The 15,108-nt window shown below is 39.3% G+C and overlaps 1 protein-coding gene across 12 annotated transcripts in view; it reads right to left on the bottom strand.

Annotated features, from left to right (window-relative positions):
• Positions 1-286: 286 nt before the first annotated feature.
• Positions 287-15,108, bottom strand: part of PDE6H (phosphodiesterase 6H) — a 239,388-nt gene continuing 224,566 nt past the window's right edge. For 8 of the 12 annotated variants that reach the window (XM_056525085.1, XM_056525084.1, XM_056525080.1 and 5 more), the window contains 3 exons: positions 4,164-4,344; positions 2,675-2,715; positions 287-790 (listed from right to left, as the gene is read on the bottom strand). In XM_056525085.1, the coding sequence (XP_056381060.1) occupies positions 714-790; positions 2,675-2,715; positions 4,164-4,312 (267 nt within the window). In that variant the 5' untranslated portion in view covers positions 4,313-4,344 and the 3' untranslated portion in view covers positions 287-713. Of the gene's footprint in view, positions 791-2,674; positions 2,716-4,163; positions 4,345-4,772; positions 4,881-6,043; positions 6,154-8,686; positions 8,743-14,656; positions 14,756-15,108 lie in introns of those variants that run through there. The other 4 variants (XM_056525083.1, XM_056525087.1, XM_056525088.1 and 1 more) reach the window with 4 other exon arrangements.

Here is a 15,108-nt window from a genome sequence, read left to right as displayed (position 1 = left end):
CTATTTCTATTATTATAATTTTGTAATTGCTACTCTCTCCATAAATCTTTTATTATTATTATTAAGTTTGTGTTATCATTATATTGAACGTTCTATAATATTTTCCTGTTGTAGTATAAATATTTATTACTGCTTTATTATATATATTTATTGCTGCTTTATTATATATATTTATTGCTGCTTTATTATATATATTTATTGCTGCTTTATAATATATATTTATTGCTGCATTATTATTATTATTATTATTATATATATTTATTACTGCTTTATTATATATATTTATTGCTGCTTTATTATATATATTTATTACTGCTTTATTATATATATTTATTGCTGCTTTTTATATATCCCGATGCTGTCACTCAGCCCAGTCACCTCCGCAGCATCACAAATGCTGCATATTTTCTGCTGTTTATGTAAAAAAAAGCTACATTTTCGAAAATGAAACATTTCAAGATGGCGGCTGCTGCAAAAACACAATATAATATAAATTCTTTCAGCGATGCCAGTTGTTTATAATGGGAAGGTAACAATTTCAATATCTTCTTCTTTTTTTGTCGGTCTTGAGGAACTAATGTTTCTTCCAATATAACAGTCACATGGGACGGCCACACACAGGCCTGAGGTAAGCTGATGTTTGTGTGGTAACAGATGTTACTTAAAATTCCCTGCTCGTCTTTACTGGATAAATAGTGAAGGTAAAATAAATCCTAGATGATTCCAAACTGAGCCAGCTCATGTAACTCAAGGTGACTGAAGGCCTCCCATGGGCAGATAACAGTGATGTCTGCAGAAGAGAAGAAGACATGTTATTTCCTGTAAATCTTCTCTCCACTCAAACAATAAACCTTCCTTGTTGCTCCACTCATCAGTAATTTGCCATAAAAGGGGTATTCCAGGAAAAAACTTTTCTTTATATATCAACTGGCTCCAGAAAGTTAAACGGATTTGTAAATTACTTGTATAAAAAAAAAAATCTTAATCCTTCCAATAATTATCAGCTGCTGAAGTTGAGTTGTTCTTTTCTGTCTGACAACAGTGCTCTCTGCTGACATCTCTGCTTGTCTCGGGAACTGCACAGAGTAGAAGAGGTTTGCTATGGGGATTTGTTTCTACTCTAGACAGTTCCTGAGACATGTGTCATCAGAGAGCACTTAGAAAAAAACAACTCAACTTCAGTAGCTCATAAGTACTGAAAGGATTAGGATTTTTTAATAGAAGTAATTTACAAATCTGTTTAACTTTCTGGAGCCAATTGAGATATATATATATATAAAACATTTTTTTTTCCAGGATAACCCCTTTAAAGCTGCAGTTTGTGTTCCAGAGCTGCTTTTCTATTATAAGTATGAACACAGCCTTTTCGGGGGCTACAGAGAGCTGGTTTGGGTCACATGGTCTCACACCTGTATACAGAGGCTTTCTGCTCCCATATCCACATTCCCATCTCTTGTGTATTCTGCATGTACTTGGATGCATATTATAGTCTATGTGCATCCTGTGAGATAGCAATGCAAACTTAAAGGGGTTATTCAGGAAAAAACTTTTTTTTATATATCAACTGGCTCCAGAAAGTTACAGATTTGTAAATTACTTCTATTAAAAAATCTTAATCCTTTCAGTACTTATGAGCTTCTGAAGTTGAGTTGTTCTTTTCTGTCTAAGTGCTCTCTGATGAAACGTGTCTCGGGAAACGCCCAGTTTAGAAGAGGTTTGCTATGGGGATTTGCTTCTAAATTGGGCGGTTTCCGAGACACGTGTCATCAGAGAGCACTTAGACAGAAAAGAACAACCTTAACTTCAGAAGCTCATAAGTACTGAAAGGATTAAGATTTTTTAATAGAAGTAATTTACAAATCTGTTTAACTTTCTGGAGCCAGTTGATATATATAAAAAAAAGTTTTTTCCTGGATAACTCCTTTAAAAATTATATAACGGAATTGCACAACTAGCAATCTCCAGATATTAAAGGGGTACTCCGGTGTAAAAAAAAAATGTTTTTTAAATCAACTGGTGCCAAAAAGTTTAACAGATTTGTAAATTACTTCTATTAAAAAATCTTAATCCTTCCATTACTTATTAGCTGCTGAATACTATAGAGGAAGTTCTTTTGTTTTTGGATTTCTTTTCTGTCCGTCTACGGTGCTCTCTGCCGACACCTCTGTTCATTTTAGGAACTGTCCAGAGCAGCATATGTTTGCTATGGGGATTTTCTCCTGCTCTGGACAGTTCCTGACATGGACAGAGGTGTCAGCAGAGAGCACTGTGGACAGACAGAAAAGACATCAAAAAAGAAAAGAATTTCCTCTGTAGTATTCAGCAGCTGATAAGTACTGGAAGGATTAAGATGTTTTAATAGAAGTCATTTACAAATCGGTTTATCTTTCTGGCACCCCTTGATTTAAAAAAAAAAGAAAAAAAATAAGTTTTCCACCAGAGTACCCCTTTAATTTACAATGGGACTAGCAAGAGCAGAGTGCAGGCGGTGTTCCCGACTCTGAGATAGATATAGGATTGTGAGGAACCCTATGGGCAGCGACTACAAACCATATGGGATGGGTACACCTTAATATTGTAGGTAAAGATGTAGGTCAGGGAGCAGGGAAGGTGGTTTCTGTCTGGCCTAGGACTTATAGGACCATATCTTAAAATCATATATAAGAGTCCTCACCTGTTCCAAGTCCTTCCATCCCAGGAATATCATCTCCAAACCTGCGGGATAACACAAATATCAGATTGAGAACAAAGTAAGATCAGCAGACTCCAATGGATGGGACCCCTTTTTTAACCCCAAACATTGGAACAGATCACATAATAATTATATGTATTATTATAGCAGTGTTCCCTAACCATTGTGCCTCCAGCTGTTGCATAACTACAACTTCCAGCATGTCAAAGCCTGTCTAGGCATGCTGGGAGTTGTAGACTTGCAACAGCTGAAGGCACACTGGTTGGTACAATCTGCCTATCAATGGTAACACTGGTTGGTACTTGGTAACACTGCCTAACAATGCGTATATTGGTCCCTGCATGGCTCTTACATTGCAGCAGTGTGTCGTTGTTACCTATGTGACAAAAATGTTGTCTTGATCTTATAAAAACAAATATATATATATATATATATATATATTATATATATATATATATATATATATATATATAATTAGACCCCCCCTCCCCCATTTATAACTTCGCCCATTAAAGGTAATCTCTATACACAGTTAAAATAATGTTTTGAGGGCTTAAAGGGGTACTCCCGTGGAAAACTTACTGTCCAGAGCAGCATATGTTTGCTATGGGGATTTTTTCCTGCTCTGGACAGTTCCTAAAATGGACAGCAGAGGTCAGCAGAGAGCACTGTGGTCATGACATGTGAGGAAATGGATTTCTTTTTTGGATTTCTCTTTAGTATACAGCCCCTAAAAAGTACAGGAAGGATTAAGATTTTTTAATAGAAGTCATTTACACATCTGTTTAACTTTCTGGCACCAGTGGATTTAAAAAAAATAAATAAAAAAAAATAAAAAAAGTTTTCCACGGGAGTACCCCTTTAACAATATCTAATGTATAGTGTAGGGCAGTGGTTTTCAACCTGCAGACCTCCAGATGTTGCAAAACTACAACTCCCAGCATGCCCGGACAGCCGTTGGCTGTCCGGGCATGCTGGGAGTTGTAGTTTTGCAACATCTGGAGGTCCACAGGTTGAAGATCACTGTTATAGGGCATGAGGAGACATAACAATGCATAACAATGCTTCATTAGGTCCCACATCAAAGATGTCAGACAAGGGCCCTTTACATGGTTTCTCTTTTTGGCTACACAATAATAAGCTCCTCCCAAGGTGGGTTAGACTTAAAAAGCTGCGGTCATAAAATGACATAAAAGGCGCCTCGGTATAGAAATAATGGCTGGAGCCATTTTGAGGTCTGACCCTATCATGTTTTTCCTTGTCACTTGCAGACCAGTATTTACCATAATGGTTATTGGTCCCCAAAGTGGCTTTCCAGTTGTGAAATTATAATGTGGGAATCGTAGAGGGGGGAGCCACAGGTTGAAGACCACCACTCTAAGCCTGCAAAATCTCATGACCCTGGATCTAAAGACATTCCACTTCTCATATATCCTGACCTGACCCTTTGACATATAATATATGGACTTACCCTTTAACTCCCTTTTTTGGTGGTTTGCTCTTGAACTGTCGGGTCTGTCTCTGCTTGAATTTGGGAGGCCCCTTACGAGGTGTAGTCGGCCCCCCATTATTACTGTTTACAGGGGCCAAGGCGCTGGATGCTGGTGAGCTGGAATTCATATCTGTCTGTGTTGTACTCCACTCTCAGGATCCTAAAAGGACAGAAATGAATGAGTGACACAGTTGGTGAAGTTTTGCTCAATTATATCCTGGGGCGACACGCCTTCTTTACCATGAGAACTGTGAACTTATGGAACAGTCTACCTCAGGAACTGGTCACAGCAGGAAAAATTTACAGCTTTAAAACAGGATTAGATACATTCCTGGAACAAAATAACATTAATGCTTATGAAGAAATATAAAATCCCATCCCTTCCCCAATGTCGCGCCGCGCCCCTACCCTTCAATTCCCTGGTTGAACTTGATGGACATATGTCTTGTTTCTAACATATGTAACTATGTAATTGTCAGTGATGCATTCCCTCATCACTCTTTTGAAGGAAAACTGTCACATTTTCTCCCGCACTATCCACCGGTATTGGTAGATAGTGCGGGAGACGCTGATTAAAACGAGCCCTACCTTGGTCTGATCCGCGCCGCCGTTCGCCCGCACTTGTAGTTTTAATCTCTGTGTATATCCGGCTGTAACTGGCAAAGGCGGGGCTTCTGCGGGCTAACTGACACTGACGTCAGCGCCACTCATGAATATTCATCCCTCCTGTTCTCCCTCTCTTCGCCGCTCCTAACCAGAGGGAGGGATGAATATTCATGAGCGGCCCGCAGAAGCCCCGCCTTTGCCAGTTACAGCCGGATATACACAGAGATTAAAACTACAATTGCGGGCGAACAGTGGCGCGGATCAGACCAAGGTAGGGCTCGTTTAATCAGCGTCTCCCGCACTATCCACCAGTACATGTGGATAGTGCGGGAGAAAATATGTGACAGTTTTCCTTTAACCATTTTGTCACAAGCGGCTGAATGACATTTTCCAGACTATGCATTACGATAACATAAAACAACTCCGCGTCCTGCACTGCATACATGCTTGATATGTACTGTATTCTGTATTACAGTAAGGTTTCCACATTTTAGCAGCCTGTGGTTCATATCTCCATTATAGATACTCTACAACACCAGGAAAGATGTGTCAAGTCCTTCCCCATTGTGTTATTTTCCCCCTACATAGATGACAGATCTGCTGTGATGTAATGTCCAAGCTCCAACCTAAATGAAAAATATTGGAAATTACACATTGTAGGAACTAATAAAAGTATAAAAGAAAAAGCAGGTTGCAATCCTTATTATGCTATGTATATTGCTTGATAGTATGTAATCAGTGGGGTTTCCTTTAAAGACTTTACACTTGAAGCAGAAATATGGTCATTTTTTATGTATATCTTTTGAGGTGCTCACTAGCATCCATCCTTGTCTTTAGTAGGCCTCACAATATCTAATCTCATATATATATATATATATATATATATGTGGTGCGCCACAGGGTGTGAAGGTGAGGTGAATGCGGCAAATGTTATTAACCCCTAAATGTTCGTGACGCCAGGGCGTAGTTTTCTTGGTAACCACCCGAACGATAGCACCGCTATCCCTAGGTTAGGCAGGGTAATAATAGTCCAAGACCAGGTTAGGGTTAACGGTAGCTTTACTGAGGGAGACAGATGGAAATAGTCTTTACAGCTAGGCCAGGATTCCAGAGAGGTGGCCAGTAACACAGAAGGACCTCGCAGATTTCTGGGACTTGTAGGGACTTTGACAGACTTTGGGACAGCCACACTGACTATAATAGACTTGACTTGACTGTAGGTAGTGACAGCAGACATAGATGGCTTGACTTACTGGCATGTGGCTGTAGGTAGGCTTGAGGCCTCCAGATGTGCTGGACACTGGCTCTGAGACATCTGGTCTTTCCTGTGCCTCAGGATCTAAGAGAGAGGTTGTAAAGGCTCCACCTATTGTACAGGGGGGCTGAGCCAGAAGCCCATAGGTCAAGCTGCAGGTCACCTGGCTAATTGGTGCTCTCTGGATAACAGACACATCAGGTGAACACATTATCATGTGACTAACTCAAAGGTCCTTAAAGCTCTTTAATACACAACACACATAACACTATACATTAGATATATGACTATGGGGGAGACACTGCAGAAGGGCCCCTAGGACACAGATGGACTCAACCTGACAGGGCCCGAGTACTGTACGTGACTATATCCCGTACTGGGACATCATATATATATATATATATATATATATATATATATATATATATATATATACACACACAGTGATCCCCCGACCTACGATGGCCCCGACATACGATAATTTCAACATACGATGGCCTCTCAGAGGCAGCATCAACATACAATGCTTTTGTATGTCGGGGCCATCGCATAAACGGCTATCCGGCAGCGCAGACTGCTTCAGCTGCCGCCAGATAGCCGTTTAAGGTGCCCCGCGTGGTCCGGTGATGGTCACTCATCTGTCCCCGGTGCTCCGGACCATCCTCTTCGGGCTCCGCTGCATCGCCGGCGCTCTCCTTCATCGTCATCACGTCGCCGCGCACGCCGTCCCGTCATCCAATAGGAGCGGCGTGCACAGCGACGTGATGACGGCGATGAAGAGCTATGATCCCAGCCAGCAGAGACTGTCCGGAGCGGCGAGGACACCCTGGGGACGCGGCGACAGCAATTGAGATCGACACCCAGGGCAGCGGTGACGGTCCGGAGCGGCGGGGACAGGTGAGTATAACTTCCTATACTTTGCATTGCACGGATCCCTCAACATACGATGGTTTCAACAAACGATGGTTCATTTAGAACGAATTACCATCATATGTTGAGGGACCACTGTGTGTATATATATATATATATATATATATATATATATATATATATATGTATAAAATGAAATGCCACAGCACTCAAAGGAATAAGGGTGAAAAATTACAGAATTACAGTGTTCATTCACCCAAATTCAGCAAAATTCCAACCCAACATTAGGGTGTTATTCAAAATTTTGAAGGAAGGGGTAATCCCGCTTGGGTCTGCTGGCCCCATCAGTTCTTCTGCACCAGTGTCCTGCATGTATATACCTGCTACTCTAACAAATAAACACAGCGGCCAGCGTCATGGAAAGCTTTTGGGATGCAGGAGGAATCTGACACAAGCAGCAGGAGAATATATAAATCGCCAGCAGATGTTACTGAAGGATGACAGTGCCAAAAACTGACTTCTACTCTTTAACATTAAGAATGCATTCTCTCCACTGAACACTAGGTGTCGCTACAGAGCTCCTAATGACCAATCATCCCCAGCAACAAAATAAAAAGATCTTCTACACCAGTGGTCCCCAAACTGTGGCCCTCCAGATGTTGCAAAACTACAATTCCCAGCATGCCTGGACAGCCGTTGGCTGTCCAGGCATGCTGGGAGTTGTAGTTTTGCAACATCTGGAGGGCCACAGTTTGGGGACCACTGTTCTACACCCAGAAGTTGTATTTTTGTTCTTTACTAGTGGATATTCCCATGTTACTCCTACCAGTCTTGACTTATTTTTCAGTTTGTTCTTGCTCTGTAAAGTAGAAAGCCCCACGGATACATTGAGACCATCATCAAGCTGCAGTTGGTGGACCTTTTATTATTATTATTATTGTTATTATAATATGCCTTTATTTCTAAAGATTAGCACACAACACCTGGACAGGTACTCACCAATGTGAACTAAAGAGGTTTTCTATAAATATAGCATTATCAGAGTATAAATAAAAGGTTCTTCACCTTTCTAATATACCGATTTTAAAGTGTTACTGTCATTTAAATTAACTTTACACATGTCACAAACACACGTCAAAAGTTAAGATGGCTCGGCGTCTCAGCACTGAGACCCCGAGCCATCTTAACTTTTGACGTGTGTTTGTGACATGTGTAAAGTTAATTTAAATTACAGTAACACTTTAAAATCGGTATATTAGAAAGGTGTAGAACCTTTTGTTTATACTAGTTAAGATGGCTCGGGGTCTCAGTGCTGAGACCCCGTCTTATCATTAGTTACTCCCCGAGTGTGCAGTCTGACTGATTACAGGAGACATCATACTCTATGGCACTGTTTCCAGACCGGGGGACCTCCAGCTGTTGCAAAACTACAACTCCCAGCATGCCCGGACAGCCAAAGGCTGGTCTATGAAGCCCTTCTCCTGTAACTATTCACACAACACCCCCAGCTGGGGAGTAACTAGTGATCGGAGGAGGTCTCAGCACTGAGACCCCGAGCCATCTTAACTTTTGACACGTATATTAGAAACTTGTAGAACGTTTAATTTTTACTCTGTTCATAATTTATTTATAAAAACTAAATTAAACTTAATTTATTTAGGAAACTAAAAAAACATTTGAAAGATTACCTGGATTCTCATATATTATACAGTCATAATAGAAAACGTGATAACCTGTCCTAATTATTTACATATCTGTCAGCAGCAGTTACCCTACTTTCTGATGGTTTCTAGGTATACCAGGGTTTTCTCCCACTGTACAGACAATCTGATTCAAAAAGAAAAACGGTAAAAAGGCGCATCACTTATCTGTGACCTCAGATATAAGACACCAAACTGGGGACAGATCTCAGTAACATACGGTCTTGTTCCTGGACTAGTGTTGAGCACGAATATTCGAAATGCTAATTTTTATCGAAATATCGGCACGATTTGGCGAATATTTAGAATATAGTGCTATATATTCGTAATGATGAATATTCATTTTTTTGGCGAATTTTATGCAAATTTTTTATGTGAATTTTATGTGAATTTTTCATCCAAATATAAACATAGCGAATATGCAGATTTCGCGAATATAGGACGAATAATAGTCAATATATTTGCGAAATATCGCGAATTCGAATATGGCCCCTGGTGCTCATCACTATTCTTGGATAGAATACAAAGGAAAAAAATGTGCTGCTCCAGCTTAGCTACAGTTTACGTGATAGAATTACAATAACACAACTGCGGTGGAAGCTCTGTTCCAGGCCTTCTTTGCAGATTACATTAAACAGCAGTAAACTGAGTCCGCTGCACACCGGACCCCCACTTTTTTTTTTTTTAAATCAATTGGTGGCAGAAAGTTAAACAGATTACTAAATTACTTCTATTAAAAAATCTTAATCCTTCCAAGACTTATTAGCTGCTGAATACTACAGAAGAAATTATTTTCTTTATGAAACACAGAGCTCTCTGCTGACATCTCTGTCCATTTTAAGAACTGTCCAGAGTAGGAGAAAATCCCCATAGCAAACATATGCTGCTCTGGACAGTTCCTAATATGGACAGAGATGTCAGCAGAGAGCACTGTGCTCGTGATTCAGCAGAGAGCTCTGTGTTCCAAAAAGAAAAAAATTTCCTCTGTAGTATTCAGCAGCTAATAAGTACTGGAAGGATTAAGATTTTTTAAATAGAAGTAATTTACAAATCTGTTTAACTTTCTGGCACCAGTTGATTTAAAAAAAAAAGTTTTCCACTGGAGTACCCCTTTAAAGTCAATTGGTTTCCAGTAGGGTGTCCATTCTTTTGACTGGACATGACTAAATACTGCATGCTGCAATTGGAGCCTTCAACGCAGTTGTGAACCTAGGCTTCGATGCAGCACCAAAGAAGATCATATCATCCAAGAGGGGTTTAGATACAGTAACACATCAGAAAATGTCATGTGTATCTACATAAAAAGTATCCTATATGATAAGCTTAGATACAGCACCTAAGATGGCAATACGATGTGTAGGTTTACATACAGCATCTGAGCAGACAGTATTACATATAATAGGCATCTAGATATAGCATCTAAGCAGACAGTATCATATATAATAGATATAATAGCCACAATAGATGTGTGCAGCCACTCTTATAGCCTTTTTTTTGCTGTGTTTTTTGACTTATATGCATCAAATGTATCAATTTGATACATTTTGCATAAATTAAAGGGTACCTCTCATCAAAAAAAACTTTTGATATATTATAGATTAATGTATGCAGAATAACTTTACAATTGCATATTATTAAAAAATACGCTTCTTTCTATTTAATTTTCCCCTTTGAAGACATGACCACTAGGGGTCTCCCTACCAGTCCTGGCAGCAAGCATTTCACACTCATGCTGGAGTCCTAAACACTACGAGCTGCCAGTCTGCTTTGTTTACAAAGGAGAACACTCAGAGCTGTCAGCCTGCTTTGTTCACAGCCTGTTTGGCTGTGGACAAAGCAGGATGGCAGCTCTGAGTGTTTAGAACTCCAGCATGAGTCAGAAATGCTTGCTGACAGGACTGATCGGGAAAAATACAATAGAAAGAAGCCTATTTTTCATTAACATGCTATTGGAAAGTTATTTAACATTCATTAATCTAAAATATATCAAAAGTTTATTTGATGAGAGGCACCCTTTAAAAATCCCCTCAGAACTTGCTGTAGGATGTCTTTTCTAAGACAAGGCAGATGTGGTGTGAGTTTGAGTTTTTTTAAATGTTCGCTCATTATTTTTGCACCTTTTTAAAAATGATACAATGGAGAGGAAGGAAAAAACCCTTTCAAAGGGCGCTGCTGTTGTCCTGACCGGCGAGATGACCCCCGGTAACCTGACAGGGCCGCAGTGCGGCCCTGTCAGGTTATCGGGGGTCATCTCGCCGGTCAGGACAACAGCAGCACCCTTTGAAAGGGTTTTTTCCTTCCTCTCCATTGTATATTTCTCCAGGACTGGCTAGTCCCGTCCTGTACCCTGGGCCCAGCAGCTGCATCCGGTGGACTATCACTAACCCCACTGTGGGTCTATATGCAAGTTTTTTGCTCGCTCAAGGTGAGCACCCATTACCTACTCTCCTACTAACCCGCCCCCCCCCCACCTGTCACCAACGGTATCACACTAGGCGCCTTCCCGCCGGTCTTCCCTTTTTTTGCTTTTTTTCAGGTTTTGAAAAATGACGCAGGTAATAATTCTCGTCCAGAGTGAAGCGCTGCATTTCACAGTCACTTTTGCCAAAGTTGTCTATTTTGAAATTGAGCAAAACTTTTGCGCAAAAGCTAACTGCGCAAAAAGTTGGCGCCAAATTTCAGCCAATCAAATGTCAGGAAGGCAATGCTAACTCTCCCCTTTAGATACCAAAGCTCATCAGACAGTATCACACATGATAGGCTTAGATACGTCAAGCAGGCACAGAACGTTCAGTAAGTGCTCTTAAGTGATTGCTACTCTGGGTAATGGTCGTGATGACTTTTGTTAGATCCTATTATTCCCCTGGATCAGTGGACAAGAGGCTTACAGACTTTGTGGGATATTGTAAGCTCTTGTGTCACAGTTGATTGTACTCAGCGTACTAAGTGGATGAGGGGCTGGGTACATTGTCATCACCATCATGTGTGCCCGCTTTCTCGCGTCTCGTGTTCACAACTGGAATGTATTACATTCTATGGAATATGTAAGGCTGGGTTCACACTACGTTTTTGCCATACTGTTTTCAATCCGTTTTTCTAAAGAAAACAATATGGCAAAAAAACAGTATACTGTTTTTAAAAGTGCATACAGTTCCGTCAGTTTTTATAGAAAAAAACCCATAGGTTTTTAAAAATGTTGTCCATTTTTAATGGGAGGGGTCTTGGGTGGGGACTTTAGCATTGAAATACGCATGTGCAAAGTGAAAACGTATACGTTTTTCCCGTATGGAATCGTATACATGTGCGTTTTCCATTGACGTCCATGTTAAAAAAAACATATGCGGTTGCAGTACGGTTTTTAAACCGGAGACAAAATCATGGTCAACCACGGTTTTGACTCCGGTTTAAAAAACGTACTGCAACCGCATACGTTTTTTTTAACATGGACATCAATGGGAAACGCACATGTATACGGATCCATACGGGAAAAACGTACACGTTTTTACTATGCACATGCGCATTTGAATCCTAAAGTCCCCACCCGAGACCCCTCCCATTAAAAATGGACAAAATTTTCAAAAACGTATGTTTAAAAAAAAAAAAAAACTGACGGAACTGTATGCACTTTTAAAAACAGTATACTGTATAAAAAAAACCATACGGTTTACTTTTTCCCATACTGTTCCATCCATTTTTTTGCCATACGGTTTTCTTTAGAAAAACGGATTGAAAACAGTATGGCAAAAACGTAGTGTGAACCCAGGCTGACATTGTAACAAGTAACCGACAAGTAACATCGAATGAACATGTGCAGAAGCCGGGTCCTGGGTCCCAGGTGGTGGTGCCAACAAGCCAGACATTGGGCAGCAACTGAATAGTGCCCCAGGTGAAGTAAAGTCTAGAAAGGATTCTGTAAAGGTTCTAAGAGCAACAAATCAAAAGATACCATACAATGACGGCCCATAGAGGCAGCTGCAATGGTCCAGGAGAAAAGAGGCCACAGTCAAAGAAACAATATCATTATCCTGAGATAGAAGGATGTGATAGCATTGACACCACCAACAGCGGACCCATTTTAATTCCAGCTATGAAGCCCCCTCTCCTCTATATAAGTCTTAAAGGGGTATTCCAGGAAAAAAACTTTTTTTTAAATTTTTTTTATATCAACTGGCTCCAGAAAGTTAAACAGATTTGTAAATTACTTCTATTAAAAAAAATCTTAATCCTTTCAATAATTATCAGCTGCTGAAGTTGAGTTGTTCTTTTCTGTCTGGCAACAGTGCTCTCTGCTTACATCTCTGCTTGTCTCGGGAACTGCACAGAGTAGAAGAGGTTTGCTATGGGGATTTGCTTCTACTCTGGACAGTTCCCGAGACAGGTGTCATCAGAGAGCACTTAGATAGAAAAGAACAACTCAACTTCAGCAGCTCATAAGTACTGAAAGGATTAATATTTTTTTAATAGAAGTAATTTACAAATCTGTTTAACTTTCTGGAGCCAGTTGATATATACATATACATATATACATATATATATAAAGTTTTTTCCTGGATAACCCCTTTAAGTATTCACTATTACTCACTATATCTCACTATATACCAAACTTACAACAGAACTACAGCAGAAGTATATATAGACAGTCTTAAGAAAAATGTCGGTACCCCTTATGAATGGCCCCAGTCCCAGCTTGGATACAAACATGCCACATTAAACAAAAATAGTTTTTGATGTAGAAGAGTTCTGCAAGGATAAGTAGGAAAAACAATGTAGAGGGAAAAACTACACCTACATTTTTTTTCTCCTTTGATTAATCCAACAATAAAATAGAGTGCAACAAGATATCCAAATGTTTTTTTCTTGTACAGTTTGTCTTCACTCATTTCTACTTTAACAAGGTGTTTTCACACTTTTCCATAAGACTGTATATATGAGAGATGAGTACGTTTCTATGTCTGTGGTGGCACAAGGATTTGCCAACCAGCAAATATTTCCCATAACCGCAGGGAATGTTATGAATGTTATACAGTATGACGTTATGGTGCACTATAATTTTACATTAAGTTATATCACATTGTATTATGGTGAGTTATACTATGTTACACTATTTTATGATGTAGTATGTTATATTATGTTAGATAACATTATATCATATGGTGTTATGTTAGGTTATAGCATCTAATACTGTATTATACTTTATGTTACGGAAAATGATGTTATGTTACAATATATCATATTGTATAATGTCCATTTATATTACATTAAACTATATTATACTGTATTATCTTATGGTGCATGACATTTTTACACTAGATTATACTATTCTGTACTATGTTATGGTATACTACATTACATAGCTATATATCATACTGTATCATGTTAGGTTAATTTACATTAGACGAAATTTACTGGATTATATTGCGGTACATTATATTATTTTAGATTTTATCATATTGTATCATGTCAGATTATATTACATGATACTATATTATACTGTATTATGTTATGGTACACTACATTATATTACAATATATCATTTGTAAGATGTCAGGTTATTTTACAGCGGACTATATTAAACTGTATTATATTTCGGTACACTACATTATGTTACATTTTATAACATTGTATCATGTCAGATTATTTTACATTAAGCTATATTATACTATATGATGTTGTGGTACACTATATTATCTTATAATATATCATTATATTACAATACACTATATTATATTACATAATATTGCATATTACTATTTACATGCCATTCCTTCTAATCAAGAACCAGCTCATCAAATGGCATCACACTGGTGCCCTCCGCGACTCTACAATGGCTCTTTGCGCGCATCCCATGATTTTCTTGGAGCTGCTACATCCAGTTGAAGATGTTGACTCTGCTGACTCTGTAATCAAAAACCAGTGTATATCCCAAATATTGATCTGGACCGATCACATGACCCTCAGACTCCATTTTGAAAGCATGAGATCCTTATGTAGATAAAATATGACAGTAACCTTAACATTGTTTCCCTCCTTCAGATACTCACACTTCTCCATGCGCTACACGTCAGTATTTCTGCCGCTGCACCAGTTGATCCTGTAAATATACGCTGGGAACCTTGAGCCGATTACTAGTACATTATCCCCGTCAGCCAATTAGTTAATACTGTGTTCCTTGACCTTTGATGGATGAAAACAACACTACAGGAGTCTTAACGTCCACATGTATGTGACTCGCTCCTATAGATAGGCCTCCACAGACATATAACCATCTGTGTAGTCTGATGGTCTGATCCTATTTGTCCACCTCTGATCTCAGTGGCACATGCAACTGTGACCTGCTTGCACCAGTAGATCCCAACTCTTCATAGGCTCTGTAGACCATATAAGTGATTACAGTTATATCCAGTGACTCACAGGTGACATCTTCTTTGTTTGGAGTTGTAAACCTTTCTTTTTCTTCTCTGTTCAGCCAGGCAATAATAGGAAGAACCTCCAG

This window comes from Hyla sarda, chromosome 6 (genome assembly GCF_029499605.1).
Source record: "Hyla sarda isolate aHylSar1 chromosome 6, aHylSar1.hap1, whole genome shotgun sequence".
Classification (NCBI taxonomy): domain Eukaryota; kingdom Metazoa; phylum Chordata; class Amphibia; order Anura; family Hylidae; genus Hyla; species Hyla sarda.
The sequence above is the reverse complement of the archived record's forward strand: the minus strand, read 5'-3'. Positions and strand labels throughout refer to the sequence as shown.